Source organism: Podarcis pityusensis (genome assembly GCF_964106645.2).
Source record: "Podarcis pityusensis genome assembly, chromosome: 9".
Classification (NCBI taxonomy): Eukaryota; Metazoa; Chordata; class Lepidosauria; order Squamata; family Lacertidae; genus Podarcis; species Podarcis pityusensis.
The window spans coordinates 16,277,019-16,292,986 of record NC_138034.1 but is presented as its reverse complement, the minus strand read 5'-3'; the positions used below and the strand labels follow the sequence as shown (position 1 = coordinate 16,292,986).

Sequence of the window (15,968 nt, the reverse complement as noted above, 5' to 3'; positions counted from 1 at the left end):
TTAATTAAGTGGCAACTCTTCCGTATCAGCCTTCTGACATATTCTGTGAACGTTTTCCTTTCAGGAGTGGGGAAGTGCATGCTTTCTTGAAGGGAAGAAAATGTCACAGCACAATCCTATACTCAGAAAATTAAGTCCCTATTTGTACCTCTTTTTAAACTTATATAAATGAATAAATCAAAAATGTATTTCAAAATATATTAAGATCCTTAGTTAATGAAGTTACTGAATTGATGATCTACACATGATTTTTTGCCTATTAGTTATGGAAAACAGAAGAGATGAATTTCTTGCCATTATTCAATCCTGCACGAAATTTAGATGGAAGGAACCATGATGGGCAGAAGGGGGCGGGGGGACGGGACTGTTTATCACTGTTATTGCTCTTTTTCACTGTTTAAACCTTTATTGCTTTGAATTTATACTTTTTAATATAACATTTAATTTTAAAAAGAAAATTAAGTCCCATTGCTTGCCACTGTTGCTTTCTGCCATGAGTGTGTAAATGATTGCAGCCTTAATCAATTTGAAGTTACCTGGGATTTACAAACCAAATTGAATCTGAGAAAAAATGTACAAGGCCTCTCTAGGACAGGTGTGCAGATACAGAGTGCATGACACAAAAAATGATGGCCATGATCCAGCCACAGTTACTTGGTTACATCTGATTTCAATGGGAGAGAGTCACCAAGCTAAGTAAGCACCCAGCTGTACTTTATTTTTCTGTGGAAGAAAAGAGGAGACAGGACTACAAAAAGTGCTAGAAAATAGTTTATAGAAATGAACTATGGAAGCCCAACACAGTTTATGAAACAGTAGAAGCACACTACTACTTTGACAGTGTTGAATGAAACAGGTTGCCCCTGAAGGGGTGGTTAACTCAAAATGCATTTGATTACAACAGTTGATTTCGATAAAGTGTTTCCTAGCACATTATGAGTTCCTTTCCTCTGTTGTTCATTCCCCTTATTGCTGCTGGCCTCAATATATCTATCTATCTATCTCCATTTTTAAAAATATGAAAGCCAAATGACCCATAATTCTAAGAAGAGCTCGTAGGCACACTGGTGAAAAGAGTAATTTTTCTTTCCTTCAAATCTTTCCACGAAATCTCTAGAGGATATGGAATAGTATCAACCATGCTGGATTTTCAAATAACTATTTTTTGGTTGTGTATTTTACCACTCCTAGCATGACCGCATTACAAATCACTTGAGGGACTTCATGAAGCTCTTCTGTGGAACATGGCAACGAGAGATCAAAGTGTACCTTTTCCATTTGCGATACTCAAATTTTGAGATCTACAGAAGTGCTTAAATTCAGAGGTTGTCTTCCTCACTTATCTTATGAATATGGTGGTGCCTTCCAGCAGTTCAGGTTCATTTTGCTGAAAAGGTTGCTGCTTCTAAACTGTTCCAGGGAAAGGACCAGAGGCCTTGTGTAGACAACAGGAAATGCAGAGGAGTGATGAGAAAATAATATACCTACCACACCTCCTCAGTGAGGTAGATTATTGCATGTATCATCGAATGCCACATCATACGAGTACCATGTGTGTTCCATTCATACAGCTGGACACAAAACACAGATAACTACACTACAAGAAGGTCTTTGCTTAATGAATCTACTGAGGCACTATTATCCAGGCAAACACAAGCTAGCATTCTACACAACAGACAAAAGAGAGGCAATGTCGGTCAGGATGTACAACATGATGCATTGACAACATTTCTGCTGATAAACAGCCACTCATCAGTCAAAAATTGTTCCATTCACTCCCAGTTTGAGGATTCTTTTTTTTTTTTAAACACAACCAAAAAGTGTCTTGTGGAACATGCTTCTACAACCAACCACATTGGAAAGGATCCATTCGTTGCATTGCTGAGCATAAAAAGGAGACACGCATCCTTTACAGGGTACAGAGTCTCTGGCAAGGACTAGCAGGCTGGATTTCCAACACAAGTGACTATGATCAACATATGCTGGTTAATTAAATGGCAAAACTAGCCAGCTCGATTACAAGATCTCTTAAGTCTCACAGAAATTTAATCTGCATGCTGGCAAGCAAGGGTTTGCTTAGCAACCCCCAGGAGGAAAAAAAAAGTTCACATTCTGTAGGTCTGACCCGTGGCATGGGCAAAGAAGGGTCAAGCAAACATCTCTTACTGACCATAGGGAAGGTTTCAAGGCTATTAATCCAGAGATTCAGGCCCGCTGAATCTAACTTAAAATGCACAGGTTAAAAATGAAAAGAAATATGAAGAGAGACGAAGGAAGAGTGTTTCAGACTAGCATGTGGCGCTTCCTATGAAGGGCAAGATGGTCGGAGCGGGAAAAGCTACGGTCGCAGTCTGGGCACTGGAAAGGTTTGACTCCTGTATGCTTCCGGAAATGCCGTGTTAGTTCATCAGATCGAGCAAATTTCCATGTGCAACCTTCCCAAGTACATTTGTAAGGCTTTTCACCTGAGGCCAAAAAAAGAAAAAAAAGGGAGGGGGGAAGGCAATTAAAAAACCGAAGCAAAACAAAAACTCATGGAACATATTTTCATTTTACACAATGAACACATAAGAAAAGCAAACCTCCATTGTCAACAGCATTGTTACTTAAAAACTACAGGATATTTTTTACATTTATACCAGATGTTCTAGTAAAACAGGTTTCTCTGGATTAAAAATGGGCCTTAAAATGTCTTTATATTTGATCCATAACTGACTTGTCCACTAGCCCTAACTGTTGCTTTTAATCTTGAGTTACATTCAGTTTCATGTCTCTGAAAGCTCTTCAGTCCTATGGGCATTATTTGTCCATGGTGAGGTTATTTTTGTTGTTTTCTCTCTCCCCCCCCCCCAAAGCCAGCATGCTATACGGGGTTAGAGAGTGCCTGGGAGAAAAGGGGAATTTGTGAAAATTGCACTCTTCCTATTTGTGAAAGCCTTCACTGGAGTAAAGAGCCGTCCTTGAACAGAGCTCAGAAACAGAGAACAAGATCTGTAGAGAGAATGCTGTATCCAAGACAAATTTAGTGATGATGTAGAAGGGTGTGGTGGTACTAGCACCATTCAGTAGAAAAATAAGAAAAATAAACCAGCCACCACTCAGAGAAGCAAAAGTGTGTGCCAAATAAAATAAAAAACCAAGGCTAAAATCCTTTAACACCTGCTAGAGGATAGGCCCCAATGAGCACCGCAAGGCTTACTTCTGAGTAAATATTCATTGGATCGAAGTGTAAATAATTAAAAATACAGGCAAGTATTCCACATTTTACATATCTGAAGCTTCAGTCTCAAGACTGAGAAATTTTCTGGTATGTGACACGTTACAGAGTGGTAAGGTAAAGGGACCCCTGACCATTAGGTCCAGTCGCGGATGACTCTGGGGTTGTGGCGCTCATCTCACTTTATTGGCCGAGGGAGCTTCCGGGTCATGTGGCCAGCATGACTAAGCCGCTTCTGGCGAACCAGAGCAACGCACAGAAATGCCGTTTACCTTCCCGCCAGAGTGGTACCTATTTATCTACTTGCACTTTGACGTGCTTTTGAACTGCTAGGTTGGCAGGAGCAGGGACCGAGCAACGGCAGCTCACCCCGTCATGGGGATTCGAACCGCCGACCTTCTGATCGGCAAGTCCTAGGCTCTGTGGTTTAACCCACAGCGCCACAGTGGTAGGGTGGCCTTAATTTGAACCACTCCAGAAACTAAGGAAATACAAGAAGTGATAATGCCATCGGCTGTACAGCACATTGACTTCCTGGCACCAAAGGGACAAGTGACACTGCCATGGCATGAAAATACAATAACCTGAGCAAGACACATGACACACTGCCAATAAAACAAAATATGGAGCGCCACAGTGGTGGAACAGCGTTTATTGACAGCAAGCATGTTGCCAATAATTAATGGGTAGGCTGGGCCACGGTCAGTTTTGCTTTATGGCTTTGTTTACGGCCCCATGGCTAGAGCAAATCATTCCAGTCAAATTAAATTGTATATATTCCCCACTCACATTTTGCATTCCTACAGTTCAATTCAAGCTATAGCAGTTCTAGCAGCAACTTGGGCTGATGCAGCTGTCCTGCCACTCAAAGCATCCCTAACCTTTACATTACAATTAGAAGTGGCTCATGTGCATTTGTGTTGACCTTTGCAGTTCCTATGGACTATAAAAGCCAACAGCATACTACAAATGGAGGGACTGCACTCACATTGTTCAGCTGGGACACTGAAGTCCAGCTCTGAGAGCCTTCTGGTGGTTCTCTCACTGCAAGAAGTGAACCGGGCAGAGGGTCTTTTTGGTGGTGGCGCCCTCCCATCAGATGTCAAGGAGATACACAACTTTTTAGAAGACATCTGAAGGCAGCCCTGTATAGGGTAGGTTTTTTAAATGTTTTGTTATGTTTTTATATCTGTTGGAAACCTAGCAGGATAGGATATTATTATTATTATTATTATTATTATTATACCTGTATGTGTTCTTCTGTGAGCTTTCAGGTGGGAGCTTTTAGTGTAAACCTTGTTGCAGCCTTCGTAGTCACATCGGTGTATCCTGCGCTTCCTTTGCGTGTCTGGAGATTCCACAGGTAAAGGCCTCTTGCCAGGCTGAACGATAACTGAAGGGTGATTCCTGCATGAAGTTAAGCCACAGGTCAACAATGAAATCTGCTTAGCTACATCGCCCTTAATGTTACACCACAGAGCTCCTTTATTCACTACCCCCTCTGTCTTTTGGCAGCCTAAACAACATTACATGCATGTGGAAGAATTCAAGCAAGCTTAGCAAATTTCATGGTCTTTCGTGGTAATATTTTGGCTCTCTTCCCTGCTGGGGTTTTTATTCATTCTGTGGGATGAACAACAAAAATCTCCAGTGCATGCTAGGCTTTTTCGTTTATTTTAAAGATCAGGCTCTTGTTTCCCAGACAAGCATACTGTATTTAGATTTTACAAATTCTCAGTTAGTGCTTCCAGTGAACGTCTATTGCTTTTGTTGACATATTTTCCTTCTGCTTAGGAAAGAAATTTTAAAAATGAGCTGGCTCACAGCTTTTTTACATTATTAAACCCACCAGTTCTTTCTTAAAAGGCTTTATTCTCAATTCCCCTAGAGACCAATTAAGAATTTCCTGTTTAGGGCTGGCATAAGGGTGCGGTCTCTCCTCACCACTGATGTCAATCCCTAAAAGTAGAGTTTAGTCTGTATGTGCCACACCCACAGGATGTCAAAAATCGACTCTTAGGCTTCCATCAGTTGGAGGCGTGTGGCCTTTCCAGAGCACATTATGCACATTAAGAGCATTTGGCCTAGGAATAACCCTTAAAAGCAGGCAGTAACAGCTGTGCAGTTCTGTATCCGTACACGTTTATAGAAAAGACTGCTATCTATTCATTATTTCTAATTAGCAAGCAGAAAGCCCCATCTCTTATTTCCTGCATCTAGAACTTCTGTCTTTAAAAAAAGTGGGACTTCAGTAAGTGATTGTGCAATTTCTGCAAGATGGGTTTTTTTAAAAAAAGGAACTGTATGTGGTACAAGTGGTGATATGAGGAGGAATAATGTAGAAGAGCTATCAACATATCAGAGGTAACTACGTCATGAAGCCCAATCAATAAAGAGTGCTTTTGGTAACTTACCATGGTGCAGAGCTAACAGGAAAACTAGGGCACACAGACTTCAAAAAGAACCAAACCCTATCTAGACCAAAGTTCTGCCAGCCAGCCATCCAAACAAATAGCTCCAGATCTCAAGTAAGAGAGCCAAGCCAAATGGCCAAAATAAAAGGACTAGGGAGAGAGTCCACAGGCTCTATTACCTGGTTTGTTTTAAATTTGATTTTTTAAAAGTCTTTTTGACCGCATGGTGTCTTTATTTTTTTTATTAAAAATACCGTAACTAAACTGAGTGCAATCTACAACATCCAACATCTCTAACTGCAGCAGGTACAGATCCCACAAATGAAGTTTTGAGATGTTACATCTGCACATTTCTTTGATATTTTACTGCATCAGTGCAACTGTTACAATAATGCAAGATGTCTTGCAACTGATAGTGAAAGGTTGACCCCCCCTTATCTTTTCAGCCAAGGGGTGTGTGGAAGGCCTGAGGGAGGGGATAAAGAATTGTTCTGGGTACAAGACTAGCTGTGTCCATTAGCCTGACTTCAGTAATACAGGTCACCTTTTAAGGTTCCTAGCAATGTTTTAAAAGTCTCTGAAGAAGTTTCCCAGGGAAACTTATCCTGTCTCCTTTGAGAAAGGGAATGAGCTGTTATCTCTTTATAAACCCAACTAAATCATGCTACACTTTAGATCATCTATTGCTATTCAACTGATTTATGAAACATACCCTACAAAGCATTTTCACATTGCAAAAAAGCCATAAGCAAAACAACTGCATATATATAAAAATATGCGTGTATATATAGATAATTTAAACAATTTAAAATTAATTCAGATACCAACTGTGATAAAAGTCTCTTCTTAAAAAGGCTGGTTGAAAAAGTCTTTAATAGGCACAAAAAAGACAATTTACACGATTGGTTGGGTGTAAGAGACGACCCTGTATTTTAGGTATTCTGACCCCCAAACTGCGTAGGGCTGTGTACTCCAGAACTAGCACCTTGGACTTAGCTCAGAAGCTAATTGGCAGCTAGCACAATTCTTTCAACAGTGATGTAATAGGATGCAATATTCTGTCTTGTCAGCTGCATTTTGCACTAGCTGCTGCCTCCAGGGCAGCCCTGCATAGAATGCAACACGGTAATGCAATCTACGATGAGGACGCAATTAATTATTGTGCTTAAACGAGGTAGTATAAGACTCCAGTTAGGTACTTACTCTTGAAGCATTGCTTGAGGAGGCGACAATGAGGTCATCAGTGGAGGGGACATTTGTTCAGGATAGTAGTCATTCCTAGGAGATTCCATGCCTGGTTCCACCTTAATAGATTTCCTTAGGGCTTGCTTCTCGTAAGATTCTATAACAGACACTACAAGAAAAACAAACATAGCAAATAAACACATTTTCCCATCTTCTCCATGCCGCGTGTAACTAACATAAGATATTCCTGGGAAGATAGTCAACTGCTGAATATATTTTGTAGGTTGGCAAGTTCTGCATTCGAAACACTGTTACTTATTGCATTTTTTACTGCCCTTGCTTCCTCTAAGGAGGTCAGGACTAGGGCTGGATGATACATGGTTTTCAGCATCGTGATATATCACCAGCTAAACAGCACAATATACCGATATATCACGATGTCTGAAATAAGGATGGAGCTAGGCATTGGCTGGCTTCACGGTTTTCCCCGCATCCTGTTTTTTGCATAGCAGACACCCATCCATCATGATTCGCAATATATTGCCAGGTCAAACAGTATGAAACCAGTATCACGATATGGACTTCAGTTTTGGACGATATATTGATTTATCACCCAGCCCTAATCAGGACAGCATCCCTTGTTTCTGCCTTTCCGTCCCCCTTTATTGTCACAAAAACTGTGACGCAGATTATGCAGAGAGTTAAATGCCTGGTCCACGAAGTAGGAATCTACTTTGCCTGCTCTTAGTTGAAAACACTTATCTTCCGTATCCCATTGTAAAAGGATAAACAGAAGCAGTTTTGTCACGATAGATGTGGCATGACTTTAAGCAGAAGAACACCAGGTCCCTTTTTAATTTATCTTTTAAAAAATAAAAAATGGGATGGGGAAGTCCACCAAAACCAGAACCTTTACCTGGCATGCTACTTGGATTTTCCAACTCTTCTGAAAGGACCGTGGACACCATAATAGGATGCTGAAGGGGAGGAGCATACATAAAAGGGACAGGCTGCACTACGACGGGCTGTATAACTGGAAGCATCCCAGGGCTTCGAAGTCCATGGCGAGAAAGAGCTGCCATTACCGGAGGAATAGTTAATGGCATCGTGAAAGGCTGCAGTTTCTTCATTGGTGGGCTGGGTGAGGGCAGATTTAATCCAGGTGAGCCTCTCCTGGGTTGGAATTTCAGGGGCGAAGGAGAAGGAGAACTTCCTGATGAAGGAGGTGAGCTCCGCTTCACTGTGAGGTCGACAGGCTCAACTTGCACTCCGTTGCAAAACCCTTCCGAAATCTGGTAGATTTTACTGGGCATCATGTTTGGCGTCGAATAAATGACACTGTACTTGTTGTGGTTCATTTGGTCCATGTAACTGGAGCTGAACGACTGGGCAAAAGAGGGGAAGAAATAGGTGAAATGGAATCCAGGACACAAAATATGCTTTGTTAAATAAGGGATCATCTCTGTGATGCTTTAACCTGAATTCCACTGGACTCAAATATGAATTGAAATCCTACGCAGATATTCTTTGAAGTGAGAAGCTCAGACACACATAATTCTGCTTATGCAGAACCATACAGCCCCACGAAGCAGATGGCTTACAGGTTAGCCATCCTTGATGCCTCACATTAACTACCGGTACTTCTACCACATTACAGAATACAGTGGTACCTCGGGTTAAGTACTTAATTCGTTCCGGAGGTCTGTACTTAACCTGAAACTGTTCTTAACCTGAAGCACCACTTTAGCTAATGGGGCCTCCTGCTGCCGCCGGAGCACGATTTCTGTTCTCATCCTGAAGCAAAGTTCTTAACCTGAAGCACTATTTCTGGGTTAGCGGAGTCTGTAACCTGAAGCGTATGTAACCTGAAGCGTATGTAACCCGAGGTACCACTGTATATTTTAATTATGTATCAGAATCTTCTGTAATCAAAGTTGATCTGGTAGGATTAATTCTGTACCTTTTGGTGGATATGTCAAGTCAGGCCTGGCTACCAGGTTGTGGACTCAGGCAGCTCAGATTTTAATTCTAATGTGAAGACATCAACCACAAGACAAGGACAGTCCTGGGAAAGGTTTGCCACGTTTTCCTGGAACCACTGGGCCCATCAACACTTTGTTGTAGAGCAGAAGAGGAAGGCTACTGTGCTTGGGAGGAAAGCCAACTGGACATGGCCCCTATGCTGCTTATTTTTGTTCTATTCTACTGTTTGCGGGTGGCGCTGTGGGTTAAACCACAGAGTCTAGGACTTGCCGATCAGAAGGTCGGCGGTTCGAATCCCCGCGACGGGGTGAGCTCCCGTTGCTCGGTCCCTGCTCCTGCCAACCTAGCAGTTCGAAAGCACGTCAAAGTGCAAGTAGATAAATAGGGACCGCTTTGGCAGGAAGGTAAACAGTGTTTGCGTGCGCTGCTCTGGTTCGCCGGAAGCGGCTTAGTCATGCTGGCCACATGACCCGGAAGCTGTCTGTGGACAAACGCCGGCTCCCTCGGCCTATAAAGTGAGATATGCGCAACCCCAGAGTCGGTCACGACTGGACCTAATGGTCAGGGGTCCCTTTACCTTTACTGTTTGCAGTAACAGAATTTCTTCAACATAAATGTATTCCACTGCATAACTGCATGTAAATATGTTACATGAAACCACAACATCCCCGTGGAAGTAACTTAATTGAGACCTTTCAACATCTGCAGAGGACCACAACTCCCATCACCTATGACCACTGGCCATGCTGGCTGAGGCTGATGGGAGTTGGAGTCCAGCAACATCTGGAGAGGAGTGTTAGAAACTCAGGTATATATTCTAGGTGTCAAATGGGTCCTTAAACCAAGGTTGCAGTGTCACCAAAATGGACTGTCTAGTTTCCATCTGGGGACAAGACAACTCTAAAGTCTTATTTTTCAAATGATGGGTTGCTGCTTTTGGTTTTATTTTTTATGTTGTGGTCTTGTTGTGAACCACCCTTGATTAATTGATTCTCAGTTAAACATCTAGCTAGTTCAGATGATAAAGAAGAAAAGTCACTTTTCCCAGGGACAGTCCACATATATATTGGCCTATTCAGACCTCTTTTTCTTAATGGTGACTGCTCCTGCTCAGGCTGCACAGAAAAAGCCATTTGGTTCCAGAAATCCATTCCGATTGTGCAGATAAAAATATAACTGATAGAATTCTACAGCATGGGGGTGTTACTGTATGTAAACACTCCAATGATCCCCAGATGGTGCAGATGTCAGGCACTATCCTGGTGCCCAGGCATCCTCGCTTGGTTGCAAGTAGTCAAAAGCCAGGCACAAAAAGTACCTGGCTAATTTCAAACACTGCCGAGAGCCACTTGCACTATTTGCTCAATAATCTTTCCAGACTCAACACTTCAGTGCCTCTGCCCCATCAAGAATATTTCATTTGCAATCTTACGCCTGTCACAACCAAAAGAACACTGAAGCAAGGGAATTATGATAATTATTCAAGGATACTGACTAGGGAGACACTAATAATTAAAACAACACCAAGCATCTAGCTCCCAGGGTTGGCCCAAGCAAAGCAATCCAAGAGATCCACCCCAGCACTCCCTGCAATATTGCAAGGGATCCTGGGGCACACCTCTTGGATTGCACACCAGTTCTGTGCTGCTTCAAACCACTGCTTGGGTTGCTTGTGCAGTCGGGCTTGCACAAGATTAAATTGCCACAATAAGGCCAAATTAAACTCTTGGATTACCATTAGCAGAACAAAAACTGCAATGCTGTGGTGGTAACAGGTAGGCAAATGCATTGAGGTGGGTCTAATCATGCAGTCAAGTGCAGTTCAAGATACCTGGAATGCTTTTCACTCACATGAAACAGACATATTCCTGTTTGATGGCTGAAATATACTGTTCCCGACAAACTTTAAATTAGCAACTGTGAGGGTATCTGAGTGTTCTGAAATGATTTCAGAATGTTTAAATTGTTGTTGTTATTATTTTTTAAAAAAAGTTTGCTACTTAAGACTTCTTTGGAAGCAAGGACGGCACATAAATTTAATAATAATATTAATATTTCTGAAATCCAGCGTCTTGTGACCTGGTACTATAAACTACTGCAAAAGCAAACATTTGCAGTGCTATAACAAGTGTGGCAAACTAATCAAGCAGTCGAATGCCATTATTAGCAGAAACAAAAACAAAAAAATCACCATACATGATCATAAGTTGTTGTGAAGCTGAGAACTGAAAAGAGGCAGGGTGTGGTATCTGGGACAGAAACGGAGACAAGCGCAGCATCCAAAAGGCATTTAAAGCACCGCAGTAGCCAGCTGTGTAACTGCAACCCTATGTGCTTAAAATTGGGTTGCACATATTGGGAGCACACCTTGGCAGGCAACATGGCAAGATGAACTTGCCCCACCAGTGAGAAGACACACCTTTAGTTACATCAATGCAAGACACTCAGTGCACTGTTTCATGGCTATAGGATTGGAACATCAGGTAATGGATTTCAAATGTGCAACCGGAACAGAAGTTTTAAAAAAACACAGGATGGGAGACAATGTTGTTGCTCCATTCACTGATGGAGCTTTCATCCAGGCAAGCACAGCTGCATTCACAGAAGCTGTCCTTCTGTGATTGCAACTCTCCCCCCATTAACAGAGTGGCTCTGTTGGACCTCACCCGTAATAATTTATTTCACCAATTCTGAAGTTCAAAACCGTTCATGTCAAGGAATGCCTTTTAGAAAGATGGTAACCGGACTTTTAAGAGATCACATTTTCTCTCCCTAATTAAAACAGCCTTCCGTCCATTTTGATTGAGGTTGTTGATCCTAAGCGGACTTCCTTGAAACCAGTGCAACTTACTTCCTAGCACGTTTCCGAGCACAATTCAAAGTGTTGGTGCTGACCTTTAAAGCCCTAAATGGCCTCGGCCCAGTATACCTGAAGGAGCGTCTCCACCCCCATTGTTCTGCCCGGACGCTGAGGTCCAGCGCCGAAGGCCTTCTGGCAGTTCCCTCACTGCGAGAAGCGAGGCTACAGGGAACCAGGAAGAGGGCCTTCTCGGTAGTGGCACCCTCCCATCAGATGTCAAGGAAATAAACCACCATCTGACTTTTAGAAGACACTGAAGGCAGCCCTGTCTAGGGAAGTTTTTAATGTTTGATCTTTTATCGTGCTTTTAATATACTGTTGGGATATTCCCCAGAGTGCCTGGGGAAGCCTAGCCAGATGAGCGGGGTATACATAATATATTATTATTATTATTATTATTATTATTATTCCCATTAAACGTGATTGCAATAATCTGTACAACTGCAGAGAGTCATGTGGGCTTACCCCCCACCAAAAAGCATGTGGCTTGTAGGATAGAAACCCATTCATTTCAGTATCTTAGGCAGGCGTTTTTAGGATTGTCTGGGATGTACAAACCAAAGCACAGGACTATAGTTGAGCTATAATGTAGCACGTTTTCCCCCTCTAAAGGTTGCAGGTCATGTGTAACTTGCAAGCTAAATTTTTAAAGTCCTGTTTGCTTCAGATGTTAAGGCAACCATGGAATGCTTAAACAAACAAACTCCAGTGGGAAATACCTAACTGCTGAGGGAGAAAAAACACAAAATTATTAAATTATGCTAGGGATTCAACTTGCTCTCTGTTTCTCAGCTTGACAGAAAGAATTTTCATTGTGTTTAGCTACGCTAGCACAGAATTCACCCAAGTCAGCTGTTTTCGTGCCAGTCTGAAGAAGCCAATTTATTTTGACAGGGTTTCTTTTCCACATTTCTACTGAGCTGCACATTTCCAGTAGAAGATCATGAACATCATAGCAAATAAGGAAAGCTAGAGTGCAAAAACAGGAGAAGTGCGATAGGACACATCTGGTTAGTTATTACCTAAAACAAGAAAACCCCCACACAAATAATTTGTAACCCTTTAACGGGCATTAGGCAATAACCAAACAAAACCATGTCGCTATGGACAAACTTAAGTTAACAAGTGACATCTGTCTAACAACATAATATTCACACACGATCTGAAAGCTACTCTCAACAGCATCACTTTGTGACCATTTGAAGTCTAACATATTCATTGCAGCATAAACTCCTGCCAGGCATGTAGCAGGCAAAACAGAATACAAAGGGAAAATATATATATATATTTAAACATAGTGGGGCCAAAAAGTCATGAAATGCAAGGGGTAATGGTGCATCTGTAAACTTTCTATACATAGTTTAAGGTGTTTTTCCAATTTACCTTTACTAGTAGAGACATGAGTTTATAGGACAAGAGTGTGTGTGTGCGTGCATGTGTGCGATTGCACGTTCATGTCTGTATGTCGGGATGTTAATGATGCTTTGCCTATGGTATATTTACACACACACACACACACACACACACATTCAGTCCAGAGTTGTACCTAATATTTTCATGTTGTCTGAATGGCTGCATGGAAGATTCTAAAGTTGTTTGCGTTGTGACAGGAAAACAGTGAAGCTAAATTGGCTGATTGCATGTTTTCATATTAGAAGAAATGGTGGTGGGGGGTTTCTAATAATTTATTATCAATAAATTGAGTTTATTCTGCAACTTTATATTTATGAAATAAATAAAAGCAAGTGAGCCAAAAAAAAAAAAAAGTATGACCCAGTCACTGCATGAAGACTATATTTCTGGCTGTGCTATATTACTTGAAAGCTTTACATTTAATACAGCGTAGTTAGAAACAGCATGATCACAGCGTGGCATACTGGGTCTTAAGCCTACCAGGCAGAGTCCCGAGTTATCCTAATAGTATGTGGAAACAATGGCTGTATTCAGTTAATTAACTTCTGGCTTAATTAGCCAAGCTATATATAACCTCCACAAACTGATCCCCACGCAGCGCTCCTTTGCTCCCTTCATGTGAGCAGGAAAAGATGTCAGGAAGCTACTATCAAACCAGGTGTCCTGCTGCATGAATCTGAACCAGAAACTATGGTTAACAGTTTGGCTGATTTGGAAACCATTAACCATGTTTTCAGTTTGCTGTGGTTTACCATGGCTTGCCTCCTTACCAACACGGAGGCTGCATTGCAGCTACACAGAACTGCACAGCTGGTTAAGTCTGGATTTGATCATTCAAACCAAGCAAAATAAATAAATCAAGCAAATTAAATAAATAAACTGGATTAATTAATATTCAAAAACAACCTACAGGTATGAAGTAGTTAACAAACTACTGCTGAACACAAAAGCTATTTTTATCACAGATAAGATGCTTGTTTAGACCAGCTGCTGTGGCCTAGTATACTGTTTCCAATAAATGCCAGCTCCTGGATTTTGCTAAGCAAAAAATAAAAAATAAAAAATGGATGTGATGAACTTCAGAATTGGGTGCTCTGTTTTTCAGATAGATCACAAAGAGACAGAATACATGCTCAATTTCGGCATGCAAGCCATTGAGTGATGAAATAAGTGTAATACTGCTTAAGTTATATGGCCACATACACATTGCAAGGCAACACCATTAGATGTTGAGTAGCAATTCTCTAATTTGGAGACCCTGGGCTATAAGGAGCACGAAGTGCTCAGTTTGTAGCCATCTGCAACTTTTCAAGTAGCTTTTCTATAATAAGAGAAGAAGGGTACCTGGCTAAAAGGAGCAGCGCTTCAAGGGAAAGACTATTCAAATATGTCACTTAATGTTCTCTGGCACAGCAAACAATTATTCAGGGTGCTTTGTCTCTCTCTCTGATTCCTACTTCTATATGCAAGCTCCATGAGGATACAGAAATACCGGCAAGAATGTTCTTGATGAAGGCTGTCTAATATGTGTCATCCAATTTTTAGACATCAGTCATGTGTCAGGGATTTTTCCAGGTCTATCCTGACCAAGATTGCTTTTCAAATATGCATAAGTTGGAAAGCAATATAATCCAAATAACCAGGGAGTTGACGTATTTCTTCTCCACTCGTCCACACCTAGGACAAAGTCCAGCTAAACAAGTCACATTTTGTGATCTCCGCCCAGATATGAATGCTCTCGTAAAGAGGCAACTGAGCTGTTAATCTGACAGAACTTGCTACATAGCATACAGTGGGTGGTGATTAATAATCACCATCACTAAGAACTCACGTCAAATCTCCTCTCAAAAGGAAGATTTATGCATGTCTTCTTCAATGGACAGTAAGTCCTGTTCTTCTGTGGGAGATTTGTGTATTCGTCTTACTTAAAAAGCAAGTGTACCCTAACTTCCTTTAAACCAAATGTAGGCCTCAAAAGTGGACACTCTAATAGCAAAAGCATCTGCTGCTAATTTGTGTAGCAAAGTGCTTTTCTGGAAACTTCAGTGGCACTGTTTACTCCAAGGTAACAAGTACCACATTAACTATTTCACATCACATGTAGTCACAACAGGGTGGAGCTCAGGAGACTCTGTAATTACATATCTACTATATAGTTATCACTCATGTGTGTATGTAGTAACACCATTCCCAAACTGCCCGGTCCACCAGAGAGATGACAAAATGCTGTGGGTGTGTCCTGCCATTATGCGATTGTGGTAAACCTTTTAAAACCGCACCCTTACGGCGTTGCTAAAACTCAACTTCGTTTCTTTTTCCTGGTGCTAAAAACTGTGTTATATACACTGGTGGCGCTCCACTCTCACCAGCATGTCTTTGTGCAAAAACGTCAAGTTTTAAGCGGGAGAAAATGTTGGGCCGCGTGACAATTTTGCCAAATACTGCAGCAAACGCAATGCTCTCAATTAGAATCGTAAGATTTGCAAGAGGAAATGAGGGTAGTTTTACTCCACCTTCCAAAGGCAGAATATTGAACTTCTTTCCACACACCACACGCTTTGCCGCCTTAAATTCTCTTCCTCCCCCCACTTCCAAAGCTTAAGGGGACTGAAGGAGCTACACGGGTCTGGTTTCTCCCAACACACCAAGTCAAACTTTGCTGGCATGAGTGCATAGGCTTCTGGTTTTACACCCACTCTGTTCCTCCCTGATCCCTTTTGCTGCCGTGCCACACTAAGCCAAGGTTTGGTTTAAGAAGCCATCCAGAAATGAAATAAATAAATTTGTCACTCATAAAACCATAGATCACAGGAGCATAGAATTGTGGAGCTGGAAGGGTCCATGAGGGTCCAAACCGCATGCAATGCAGGAATCTTTAGCCCAATGTAGGGCTTGA

The 15,968-nt window shown here is 41.6% G+C and overlaps 1 protein-coding gene and 1 long non-coding RNA gene across 4 annotated transcripts in view; one reads left to right on the top strand and one right to left on the bottom strand.

Moving 5' to 3' along the window:
• Positions 1 to 758: 758 nt before the first annotated feature.
• Positions 759 to 15,968, bottom strand: part of KLF3 (KLF transcription factor 3) — a 39,788-nt gene continuing 24,578 nt past the window's right edge. For 2 of the 3 annotated variants that reach the window (XM_081020147.1, XM_081020148.1), the window contains exons 3-6: positions 7,733 to 8,201; positions 6,835 to 6,985; positions 4,464 to 4,624; positions 759 to 2,465 (exon numbers count right to left, since the gene is read on the bottom strand). In XM_081020147.1, coding sequence (XP_080876273.1) covers positions 2,284 to 2,465; positions 4,464 to 4,624; positions 6,835 to 6,985; positions 7,733 to 8,201 — 963 coding nt within the window. In that variant the 3' untranslated portion in view covers positions 759 to 2,283. Of the gene's footprint in view, positions 2,466 to 4,463; positions 4,625 to 6,834; positions 6,986 to 7,732; positions 8,292 to 15,968 lie in introns of those variants that run through there. The other variant, XM_081020146.1, reaches the window with a different exon arrangement.
• Positions 8,441 to 10,776, top strand: LOC308484987. Its single transcript, XR_013990269.1, has 2 exons — positions 8,441 to 9,031; positions 9,392 to 10,776. It is a non-coding gene; the product is annotated as an uncharacterized lncRNA (long non-coding RNA).